This window comes from Pezoporus wallicus, unplaced genomic scaffold (genome assembly GCF_028554395.1).
Source record: "Pezoporus wallicus isolate ANWC-B61680 ecotype Strahan unplaced genomic scaffold, APGP_CSIRO_Pwel_v1 scaffold_8769, whole genome shotgun sequence".
NCBI classification, from domain to species: domain Eukaryota; kingdom Metazoa; phylum Chordata; class Aves; order Psittaciformes; family Psittacidae; genus Pezoporus; species Pezoporus wallicus.
The window spans coordinates 480544-493256 of NW_026642673.1; the positions used below are offsets into that span (position 1 = coordinate 480544).

A 12713-nucleotide genomic window follows, 5' to 3' on the forward strand; every position below is an offset into this window, starting at 1 on the left:
TTAAATACAACCAGTAGCACTATGCAGAAGACTGACTCAGGGGAAGGGCTTCTGGTACCTGAGAAGCAAGCAAAGAAAATTCTCTCTCACAGCACTGTGAATGGTCAGCTGCTGTCCTGCAAAAATGATATTAGGTTGGTTTTATAATCTAGAGGGGTACACTCATTTCAGCCCAGAATGGCCTTCTATGCATCCTGAGATCCCATATCCCAATACCTCCTCTATGCAGATCAGCCTGAAAAATAAAAATCTCTTCCTGCTTCAGCTTCACAATGTTTTTAATAAATACTTGTACTTGCAGACTGGGTTACTTTGCATACCAAAATGTGACAGTGAACCGTAGCAGCAGTTCTGGCACTGATTAGCTTCAGCCTCCTGCTGCATTCAGTGTAAATCAGAACTGTTGGTAAGTGGTTCCAGGCTGTCTCTTGCAGCTCACATCTCCGCATTCCTCAGTGTGGCTTTGGTATTTGGGACAAACTTCTATTATTGGAGGGGCTTTAACTGACCACACAGTTTCTGAATGCAGATACCATCACAACAGCACTTGGCCAGAGTATACTTTCATTTTTAAAGCACTGGCATTAACAAATTACTTTGCAGTTAGGCACTCCTGGATCAGATGCCCTCATTACTTGTCCTAGTTAGTATGCTCCTGAGGAAGTGTGGTTCTCTAATGCATTGTGAGCTCTGGCTCCCAGAGCTCACGATAGCACCTATTTGCTCTACCATGCTTCAGGATGCTATCATGTCTGTGCTCCAACATACTCATTTCTCCCATTAGAAACCAGGCCAGCTGCTTTCAGGAGAACCTCTCATGAGGACATGTGGATGCCAATTTGAAAAATGCCCTAAAATTGTAGTAACTGCTTTGGGGCACACAGATCAGGTCAGCACTGAACCAGGTTGCACAGTAAAGCAGCCTGGGGCAGTTGGTGGCCTGAACAAACAGTAAATTGTGTCACAAGAAATGCAGGTTTTCAGCAGCATTAAAAACCTCAGCTGCAGAGGTAACCATTCTCAAGTCACTTCCATTACTGCTGTTAGCAGTTGATTAGAGAAATAAACTGGAAAAACAACAGGCTTATTTTAGATTCCAAGGATGAAAGAGGTGCAGAATGACGCAAGGTGCCATTGTTGTGGTTAATGCTCAGCTGAAAGACAACATTTCAGTACCTGTTTTTTTCATTTTAAAATCCACTTGCTGGAGCTGCTTTCTGTTGCCAGCTCTCAAGGGAGAATGCTTTTACTGTTTCCAGTAAACAGCATGTGTTGCATTTTCCACTCAAGTCTTACAAACCATAAGGACAAAGAAAGAGCAAGAGATACTGCAGCTACACCTGACACTGGAGCTTTTATCCCAGAGTTAATACACTGATTGACCTTCCTAGCAAACCCTGATAAAGGCAACTGATGCCATAAGCCATCACTCACCTTGGCATAAGAAGAACTTTGATTCTCCAACGCTGATCTCTCCCTGGCTTGGAACAATGTCCACTTGTAGAGAGGCTGGAAAAGAATGAGCATGCAGAAGATGGTTAGACAACAGGAGTGGTCTCAAACAAAAAAAATCTTTGCCAGCCTTCCAATCCACATGGCTCCTTTACTCATCCAATGGAAGAACACAGGGTGGAGCATTCTTTGCTTCATAAGTGAACGTACAGTACCATGGACCCCTGAGGACCCCAAAGAAGTTACTGACATTCAGAGTTTCTTCCAGCTCCTTATAAAAATCACACGGAGCGATACACAGAGTGCTGGTTTACATTCAAACCTGTACTACACTGTAATACTAGGGAGTGCGCTTGGTGTACATACCAGAACATCAAGCAGCCTGTAAGGACTCCTATGAATTCAAACTGGAACTGGCTCAAAGGTCTATCCTGGCAGCAAATGCAAATTAATCTTTGCTTTGGAGACTTGTTGCTCTATGTGACACCGCATTCACACAAGCCTCAGCTACCAACCATCACAAATGCAGAGTGGAAGTCACGAGCATACTCTGGGTACTTGATTTTCCTTGAGCTCCTACTTTGATCTTCCAGTCAGAAACTTCGTCCAAATAGCCAGCAAATTGGAGACGTTTATGACAGACACAGCATACCTAGGAAATTTCCTCCAATATATACTGGCAATGACTGTTGAGTTTGTGATTTCTGCCTTCACAGTACTGGCTGAGACTTGCTTCCAAGTTCATCCCAGCACATTTCACCTAACTCCCTCCTAGAGCAGAAATGAAAATATTAGCAATACTTTGGTCTCTTCCACTGCCTCCTCATGGAATATCAGTGCATTTGCTTTTATGTTAAGTTTTTAGTTGTTGTTTTATTGGTTTTGTTTTTTTTTTTTTCTAATTTAATTTTCTTTTTCAATAGGAAAGTGAAGGATTTTTGGCAGCAGAGATAGAGCAGATGTTCCATGGACCTGAGTGGAGCATCTGTTACATGCATGTCTGGAACTGAGGGAGTCAGTGAAAGATACTGTACCTTCTGTGCTCCCTACAACTGAATCCAGCACTGCCTCAAAGGAATCATTTAAAAATAATCAAAGTTAGATAATAATTCTGGAAAGAATATTTGATGATACTGTTGCTGAAAGAAATCAAAATGATTCTCTGACGTTTTCAATCTCCCTTTGGACATCTTTATTTAACTCATATCCCTTGTTTGATGGTATTCTCTCACCTTCCTTGCACTTTTCAATGAACTGCATGTTGCCCCTATAGGTCCTGCATTCATCCTGTTTTATTTCTGAGCAATCTCATTTCTCTCAACTATACTACTTTAATATAGTTCAATCCCAAATAGAACTTCAAGTACAAAGAGCCAAATATAATAAAAGGTTAAAGGTTTATTACATTCAGTGCGGAAAGGACAATACAGTCTATATCTGTAGGATCATTTTTGTTGTTTTTCCACAAACCATTCCAACATCTGAATTTTACATTGAGAATCGTGTTTTGGGGTGCTCTTCCTGGGAAGGTTTCTGCTGTATGGAACGAGTGCAAAGGTACTACAAAGAGATCTCTCAAATCCAGACCTCCGAGTTCCTCCACACCAGATTTCTGCTTTGTAATACTATCTAAAACATTCCTCCTTCTGCATTACAATGCAACTAGATTTGAGCATAGACAACATTACAAACTCAATTAATGTCTTTGGGCAGCAGCTGCAGCAACGTGCAGAGATGCAAATACTCCAGAATGACAGTAGTTTCCAGTATGAACACTCCAGGAGCTGGGGGCATCAGCAAAATACAGGCACTTTTGAATGATGGGACCTTTGTAGAGTGTTTTCAAATTATCAGTCAACCTGTCTTTCATGATCTTGTCTTCGGCATGTGAGTGATATCTGTTGTTTAGAAACTAAATGTACAGAACCAAGAATCCTTAGTCTCATCCAAACGAGAACAATTTATTAAGTAACATTTAAAGCTCCTAAGTGAACAGTTAAATGTTTGTTACAGTTCAGAGGCTCCAATAATTGCTGCTGTAAAAGCCTTCTCACCTTTACTCATAACGTAACAAAAGAAAGGCTAACATTGACAACAGAAGTCCAAAGTTCAATTTTTGAATCTGTGTGTCTGTAGATATCTGAAGTAAAAGTTGAGCTTTCAAGACTGACCTGTCTTGAGCAGGTAAGCCTTCTACCCCAATAACTATGCACACCTTAGAAGCCTACCTTTAAAGTCTCACTACTGAGAAACACCTGTATCTTTCCTTCCTTTACTTACAAAAGTGAAACCAGCTGGCATTAAATGCAGAAAGGAGAAGGAACATACCATTTTGGGAAGTGTCACCAGAAATTCAAAGTAAAAAGTCAAAGATGCTGAAAAACAACCCTGTTTTTGGTACAATAAGGGGAAAATCAACAATCACAGCAAAGCTAAGTCAAGATGAAAGCTAAGATTTCTAGCCTGTGCTGTGAATAATCCAGTATGACTACTTTACTTTCTGACTCAAATTACATTGGTAGTGAGAAAGGAAAGCGTACCTCCCCATTTTCATGTTCACTTACAATCAGCCTTTTGGCATGCATATCCAAGCATGCCCAATGCCCTTTTCCCCCAGCAACATCACTACCATCTTCATAACATAAATTATGACCCATTAGGCAGAAAATGTAATTGGATTCAGGATTTCCTACAGCTATGGCTTAATGCTGCAGCAGCACTGTGGCCTAACAAGTCCAGGTCAAGTATAAATTTCAAGATGCCAAAATGAAGAGGTTTTATTTCAAAACTGATGCCATGAGCTTGCAGAAAACAATCATCTTAATCGAGCTATTCCACTACCCCATGTAGCCAAAGCATTTCTTGGCAACTTTATTGCAAATGCTTAATCTGTCACCCTCTGTTTTCATGCTGTAGTGCATGGAAACCCTTCTCCCACAGCAGCTAATTTTACCTCCAGACAACAGAGGCATTGGTTTTAGTCGCCGAACGCACCTGGGTTTTTAAGAAACATGCACTGCTTCAGAAATGAAAACCTGTTTGTATGTGCCAATGGCAACATTCCTTACTGTCCTTGGGAAACAGACATATGGACTGTGGGGGTTAGACTTTAACTATACAGCTATACACACAATGAAGGAATGCTGCCTGCCATCATTAAAAAAGAGTGCAAGTAGTAGGATTTTCTGATAAGGTGTCTGAGCAGATTTCTTTAGCCAACAACCATTCCGATACAGCATTTCTCTTCATAAATAAACTGGAAGCAGCCAATCTGAGCCAGTGGAGCTCTGCAAAGGATAACAATAGTACATGGTCCATGCCACTTCTCTAGTTTTATTCTCACTGGATTTTAGCAGCTATACTGGTAAATGCTAGTACTCCATCTCAAAGACTAGGATATAGTCGTAAACAGAAAAACCCAGCCTAGATTCAATTGAAACCAGAGCTTGTGAATACTGTGTATTCTACTTCTGGCCTACATTTGCACGTGTGGCTGTACGTCTTCCCTAGCCAAGAGGCTTTCAGAAGAAGGGGACATTAAAGTATCCCTTGATCGCTTGACTAACAGCAAGGGGTTTATTACAGCCACTCTTGGCCTGCACTTTTTATCAACTGGGAACACAATGAAGTTGTGATTGAATTCTCCCAGCACTGCCTTGGAAAACCAGAGCAGACCAAGGAAGGGCATTTAGACTAGTCATCAACTTACTTTCTATTCAGGCAAGCACTGCTAGCAAACAGTGGGGTGCTGGTAAAACGGCTTTTGAGCCGAGATCTAATATAAATTCACGATTTCTTTTTTTTTGCCACACTACACTAGGTAAATATACCAATGGACCTCTTCTACACTTTTGAGAGTTGCTGCATGCTGGGAAGGCAGTGGCAAAGGCTGAGGTTATTAATGCTTTTCATTCCATTCTCAGGTGCTTTCCGTTACAGCTAGAAATGAGAAAAAAGGCTCTGTGTAAAGTATTGAACTTTTCATCACCCCATAATTCAGCATCTACGTTCTACTTTATATCTTTTTCATGTATGCCTCTGCCACAGTAGATACAAAGAACAGGAGGTAATCACATAAGCAGGAAACATCTTACTGTAAAATACACCTGAAAGGGCAGGAAAAAGATCTGAGCCAAGGCCACAACAGCCACCTCTCAAGATTTTCCCTTACTTTTTCTAAGGGCTTAGCTCCTTCTGTGCATTTAAGTGATGGACAGATATTCAAGAGAATGAAATCTAGAACCCCCCCTTGGGACCCAGGAATGGAAAACTATTTTGAGTCTTAGAAACAAGAGAGTGAAGAACATGCTCAGCTATGCCTCAGTCAGTGCTCCCTCTGCTCCACAAGCTGCAAAATTATCATTAAATCTTCTAATTACTGTCCTAAGTAATAGAATTTCTGGAAAAGTTATGAAGAGAAGCAGCAATTCCTTCCCCAGTAGTGCCCCTGTATGCCAGCACAGTCCCTTCAACCATGACACGAGGAAGGCTGAGAGAAAACCTCCTGATATTATTACTAATGCTGGAAACACGCTTTTCAAATCTAGTAATTACCATGACACAGAAACTATGACCTCGTGAGTAGTAGGAACCAGAGAGCCACTATTAACCAATTTCACACTACACCTCACTTTCATTAATTTAATACCAGGAACAAGAACCCTGTGAGAGGATCAGGTAAAGCAGATGCACACTGTGAATCTTGAGACTTTTTTTGAAGGAGACTGCTAAAACATATAGCTGCATCACTGGCAGCTTAAGGCCTAGTTAATACCTTTTACAAGACACTACTAAACTGAGGAATATTCTTATTGAAAGACACTTACTGCTATAACCAGACTTCATGAGCCAACCTGAGCAGGTTACATGACACAAACCTCTGACACAAGCAGAAAATACAATAGATACCTGCACTGCATTGTTTCAGACTAAGACAACAAATCATTTTGCATTTTCCTTCTCTTACCACTAACGCAAGTAATTTCAAATGCCTTGAAACAGTACTTAGTAGACTTGCATTGAAAAGAAAGAAATTACTTTTGCTTTCTGACAGTAACCACAGCATTTGTTCTGCATTTATATTGTGCCTAGCACAAGGGATCCAAGACACTGCACCATTCTAAGAAACAGCCATAAGAACGTTAAAGTAATGTCTGACTGTCATGTCTTTGCTTACATCCAGTCAAGCAATCACCCCCTGCAAAGCCTTCTGATTGTTAATCACTAGCTGGAGTGAGCAATCATCTGTAGTTATTAAAGGAAAAAAACACACCCCAAATAATCTCAACATTTCCATTCTGCTGTAGATGTTGAGAAGTAAAATTATACCCGGCTTTTTTCAGCCTTTTGTCTTCTGGTGGTGGCTCTCTGTAGGAGCCAAGATAACCGACTGGATAGACTGTGGGTCTGCTCCAGTCTGGAACCTGCCCTGTTTCTTGTTCTCAATGTGTCTGCAAACAACATTAAGGCTTTCTTCTACAAACTGAGTTCACAAAGGGCTGGGAAGCAGACCCCTGGTGATGAAATAAGGTACAGAGGAGCCCAGCTGTGTTTGTCCAGCAGCCTTCAATCAGGGAAACTGAAGCTAACTTCTGGAAATCAGCTGTCATCTGAGAAGAAACGTTCTTCTGAATTATTCACGTCAAGCTCACCTGTACTTATTTTACATCAGGGAGAAGTTCAACCCTAGTTGTTTCAACCAGCTTTTATCAGCAGAACAATTTACTGACATCAGATCCTGGACAAACAGGTTCATCATAACAATTAGCTATGCCTTAAATGACACAAACAATTGCTCCCTACTTGCTAAACTTTGTTGCTTAGTATATGATCAAACTAACAAACCCAGAACTGCCACAGATTTTAATCACTACTTAATCATTATTTTTGCTCTGCAGTTCAGGGAAATGGAGACTGTTTTTTCCACTCTTCACTTAATAGACACTGTGAGCCCATTTGTATTCTGCTTCCAACTTGTAGCAATAAAGGCCTTTTTAGCATCACATAATAACTGCATTAAAAGGCCTCTTCATAATCACACAATAACACTTTTTATAGCTCGGCCCTCCCCCATATCTTTTATCTGGTTACAAAGTTCCTCAGCCCCCAAATAATGCTGAATAACTCCCCATTGATTTGGAAAAAAACCCTCTGCTAATGCAACTTCCTGTTCATCTGTAGTTAAACATAATTAGTTTTGCATTTCAACAAATGAAATGAGCTCAAATTAAGCCATGATTTTGGTAATAGGCAGGGAGGATGTCTCCCTGCTGGGCCAAGACTGAGGCTAACACAGCAGGCTTTACCTGTTAAGTAAATAACATGCCACTTTAAGCAGAGCAAAGTGCATTAATTGCTGGGTACTGGTTCTGTATCTGTATAAAGTCAAAAGGACTGATGTGAAACAGTGTGTGAATGAACAGCAGTGAGCTGTAGTCACCCTTTCACCTTAACAGCAGAAAGGCTAATGTACACACTGCTCTTGAAGATCTATCTGGGGCCACGAAAACAGAACATCTTGGAACACTAAATACACTTGGCTACAGATTTGCATTAATGCAAATTTACTATGGGGTTATATCCATCACAGCTCCCTAGAAACCACGTGAGTTCAATCCCTCCCACATCCTTCCCTTCCCGTAAAACCACTACTGCTTTAGCTTTCCACTACTTTTACCTCTTCTCCTCAGAATGTTTCAATTTGAACTTTGGAAGTAAGGACGGACCTAAATCTGTATGGCGTCACAGCATGAATTATTATCATATTCCAGACGTGCTACACAAAAAATTTACCATTTCTCTGTAGCTGCAAGAAGTGGGCAGGCATCTACAGTAGAATCACAGAATCATAGAATAGTTACGGTTGGAAAGGACCTTAAGATAATCAAGTTCCAGCCTCCCTGCCATGGGCAGGGACACCTCACACTAGAATGCACTTGTATGTGCAAGATAGTCTGCACCTCTCTGCATCTCTGGAGAGGCTCTTAGCAGAACAATGTCGTATCTTTGTACCCGCTTTTGAAAAGATGCACACCCTCCAGCTTCTGGACAGCCCAATCAAGGACAGGAGACACCAACTGCAACCTGGGACCTGGCTAAGCCAGTATCACAATTTTTCACCCTTCTAAGGCAGAGCTCATTTGTCTGTCTTCTCAACAACATAAATCTGAGTCACACCAATTGCTTTTATGACAGCTAGCACAGAACAAAGCATTGCCTCTGCCACACCTTTGACAAGAATCCAACTTTTACTTCCCAAGATGAAGAAGTATCAGGATCAACTGGATCTAAACAGTTTTTGGCACCTTCAGGCACCTTAAGGTCACTTAAACAATTCCCCTAAAGCTTGGGATGCTACTCTGCCCTGGTGTAATGGTTCTACCAATAGCCCAAATAATGCAGACTGGTAGGGCACTTCGTATTTAGAAAAGAGACACTGTAGCAGCACCAAGCACATAGAGAAAAGGAGATAAAAGCAAACTAGACACATCCCTTTATACAAACACAGCAGGCAGGACTGCAGAGAACAAGCCTGGAGCCTTGCAACTGCAATACAAACAGAAATGCCATTTGTAAGGATGCTCTTCCACTGGAGATCAGCCATTTTTCAGTGTCACTGGGAAGCATCTACCTCTTAAACACTGTACCTGTAACTTGACTTACTTCTAGCACCAGTTCCCCAATTAAACTCTGCAGTGCGTGCTACATTCCAGAAATAAACAAAATTGATCAGGAATAAAGTACTACTGGGTCTAATGCCCACAGCTCTTAGAGTAAGGGTAGGATTTGTAAAGCTTGTGAGCTCAGCAGATTATGGTGAAAGCCCTCAGGATTTAATATACAACAAAGGCTTAACAAGACAAAGACATGCCTCCTGTACATGGTCACTTTATTAAAAATAAGCTGACTGCTCAAGAGGAGGAGGCAGGCAGCTGGGATTGATCTCAGCTGGTCTGCGGATCCAATTCCTCCCTCGTTGCCATGGTAACCTCTCAGTAATTCTGCCAGGAATTGGAGGAGGGGACTGTAGATACCTTTGGGGAATATCAGAACATAAAGATTCTGGGAGGAAGCAAACAGCAGCTCACCACAGTGCCAGAACAAAATGCAAAGAAAAAGACGTGACCAAAGCAACATTGAGAGGAGAACCATCTGAAAAACAAAGAACAAGCCACAGGCTAGTGGCTGCATCTGGTATGTGAGAGGATGCTCTTCACCCTCTGCTGTCATCACACTGTAGACACCATGAACAGGCAGTGCTACACGCTGCACAGAGGGCATTTTCCCTGCCCATCACCGCAGTATACTTCTAGCTGAGCACAGTGCTCTCACCCATAGGTTTTTGAAATGATTGAGACAGCAGTGGCTCCTGCAGAGCATGCAAAAAAGTAGGGGCAGCTCTAATCCCCTTCAGTGCTTCTGGCTGCAGACCCTCTTCCTGCCCAGCCAGCGCCAGTGCTACCATCTTCTGTCAACTTTACTCTGGCTCCAGCTGGATAAAATGGTACCCATATTAGGACCAGGATGGATTTATGGGATGAAAAGAACCATTACCAAAATGATCTTACGGCTGCTGCGGGTGGGAGAAGGCTAACCTGCTTTTTGCTTTAAGAAAACCATATATTATGTTTTGAGGCAAACGCTTCAAATTGTCATATAAAATAGTGTAACCTTCTCTTTTAAAACCTGACTGCCCATGGGTCTGGGTGTAGGCCCACAGTACACCTTTACAGGGGACAAAACTACCTCTCTGAGCCAAAAGCCTTGTCCACCAGTCCATCTGCCATTCTGCAAATGTCTGTAGGTTATTTACAACTACCCCCTGCTTGCCTAAGCAGCTGAAAGCCTGACTGCGTAACCACAAACAGGGAATTCAGAAAGATTTCATCTATGCTTAATTTAAGTCAAATTCATTTTGATTCTGGACAAAGTAACATGCCAGCGTTGATGCAGGCAGTCTCTGCAGAGAAGAGGGAGTAATTCAGATTGCACCCACAACCTCTTGCCAAGGTTGCGACTCCATCCTTTGTATGCACATGATCTTTTCAAACACTGCTCAAAAGTGCTTTCAATTTTAGAGGTGACCACAAAATACACCCCCAAAAAATAATACTAGTAACAGCTTTTCCTGTAGAAACTTATAAACCAAAGTAAAGCTTCTCAGGCATATTAGCAGTTTTATATGGAACACAGTTTTATGTCCCTTCTGATGACATTCTTGATAAAAGCTTTTTATTGCTATGGATCATAAAACTAATAGCCCTATTTGCCACAGCAAATATTTTCATTTACCTGGGGCTGAGTAAGCCAAGATGCTTTATGGAGCCATTAAATCAGAGCACGGACAATTTTAATTAAAAACTAAGGAAGTCATAATCTTCCACTAAAAAGAAATGTGGGTGACTTTGCATTGTGGGTATAGAAAGAACTGAGAAAAGATGAGAAAAATAGGATTTGTAAAATCTCATGAGTCAAGTCTAATCTTGCTGCAGCTAGTTCATCCTGGCAGTCTGCTGAGCGGGATGCACACACATTGAATTCTTTTGTGGAACAGCACTGTTGCTTCATTGGCAATGCACAGCAGTAGCTAACAACCCTGCAAGAGCTGAAGCTCTTGGGATGTCTGTGTCATTCCCAAAATTAAGCAATCCCTAAAATCTGCAAGCTCCAGTTCCCCTTCAGTCTGTCATTTCGTCTTAATGAAGGCAGTAGCACTGCCAGCATCAGATTTCATTTTAAAGTCTTGAAAAAAATTGAACACTTACCCCCCAACCTTCTTTATATGGTGATTTAGTTTTGGGATACATTTTTTTAGCAATAGGCAAAGCTGGACTATCTGGAAAAGCTTGAAACTAAGTATTTACTTCATAGAAATTACTAACTTCAGTTAGTGAGAGTGGGAATTGGTTTCTCCTTAAAATTGTACCTCTTCAAAACTAAAGTACTTAGATATCAAGGTAGCAGGAACAATACAGCCCTCATCCATAGATCTGATATGGCAGAGCTGACGCTCTGAAAGCTAGTGATGTGCAAGAATCTGACACTCCACCTGACCCCTTCAAGAAGCCCTCTCATTAAGGCATGGTAGTTTTGGAGGAGCCTTGATTAATGTGGCTATATTCTTCACATCACATTCAGGAATCTGCACAGCTTGTGCTGACTGACCTGAACATCTGGCCTCTCTGTTGACATGTTTTCATAATCTTCTTTGCATCTGGAATATAGAGCTTCTCTCAGCAGCGCCTTCCAGCACAACAGTGCCTTACACCCAAGTCAGAAGTGGCAGAAGAAGCTAAGGAGACTTGTGAGCTGGCCTTTCTTTCCTTTGAGCTGCTGAACACAACAGGAAGATTTAATTTACCTACTCTCTCCTGCACATTCTCCCTGGCTTCCATGTCACTTGCTTTGTAGCTTGCCAGACAGAAAAGAACAATGCAAACTGCCCAGCTCTGCCCTGTTGACAATATAGATGGTTCAAGTGTTTCATTTGTTGTAAAGTAGGTTTGTTTTTTTTTAATGCAAGCAGCACCTCATATTGAGGCTTTTTCTGAAGTTTAATTTCCTTACTACAACTTCCTTTAGAGCACTAATTACTTGTGTAAGCTGGAGTGTTTCCTTAAAAGCCTTCTAAGGTACTGAAATGCTGAATTACTGCCTGTACCACTACTTTCAATGTTGACTGCAGCTGTAGTTTTAAATGAAGGGTTTGCATAACAGGCTTTGTCACTATTTTCCCCATCATGTTGAGATGCGTGCTTTGCTCTTAATGGCAATAAAGCATGAAGCTAACTATCAGGGTCTGTCTAAGATGAAGATAAAAAGCTCTTGCTTTTAGTTGCTATTCACCTCAATTTTTAAGTAACCTCATTTCATCCAAACTCCTAACCAATGTGCTGAGACATTATACACTGACCCAGCACTTTATATTCAAATACAGCATGACTCAAAAGGCTCAGTTCTCTCAGCAGCCAAAGAGTGTACTCAGGACTCGCTGATTTTGCACACACTACATCAAAAAAGCAGACTAGTTGCCTGTTGTCTTGTTAAAATAGAGAATACATGTCTTTTCTTCAAACCTCTTTACTTACCCCTCTTACAGGAGGGCACTTCAAGAGCCTTATCAGGCCAGACTTAGAGGCTGGTAACACACAACATAATCAAAGCCAGCCCCAAGAAAATAGGAGGAGAGTATGAAAGATAGCATACTTTTCCAAGAAAAAGATATCCAGTCAAGCTTTGCACAGTGCCAGAGGGCCAAATAG

The 12713-nt window shown here is 41.4% G+C and overlaps 1 protein-coding gene across 9 annotated transcripts in view; it reads right to left on the reverse strand.

Annotated features, from left to right (window-relative positions):
- Positions 1-12713, reverse strand: part of NCAM1 (neural cell adhesion molecule 1) — a 102645-nt gene that overhangs the window by 45723 nt on the left and 44209 nt on the right. For all 9 annotated transcript variants that reach the window (XM_057431966.1, XM_057431960.1, XM_057431965.1 and 6 more), the window contains exon 2: positions 1435-1509. In XM_057431966.1, coding sequence (XP_057287949.1) covers positions 1435-1509 — 75 coding nt within the window. The remainder of the gene's footprint in view (positions 1-1434; positions 1510-12713) is intronic.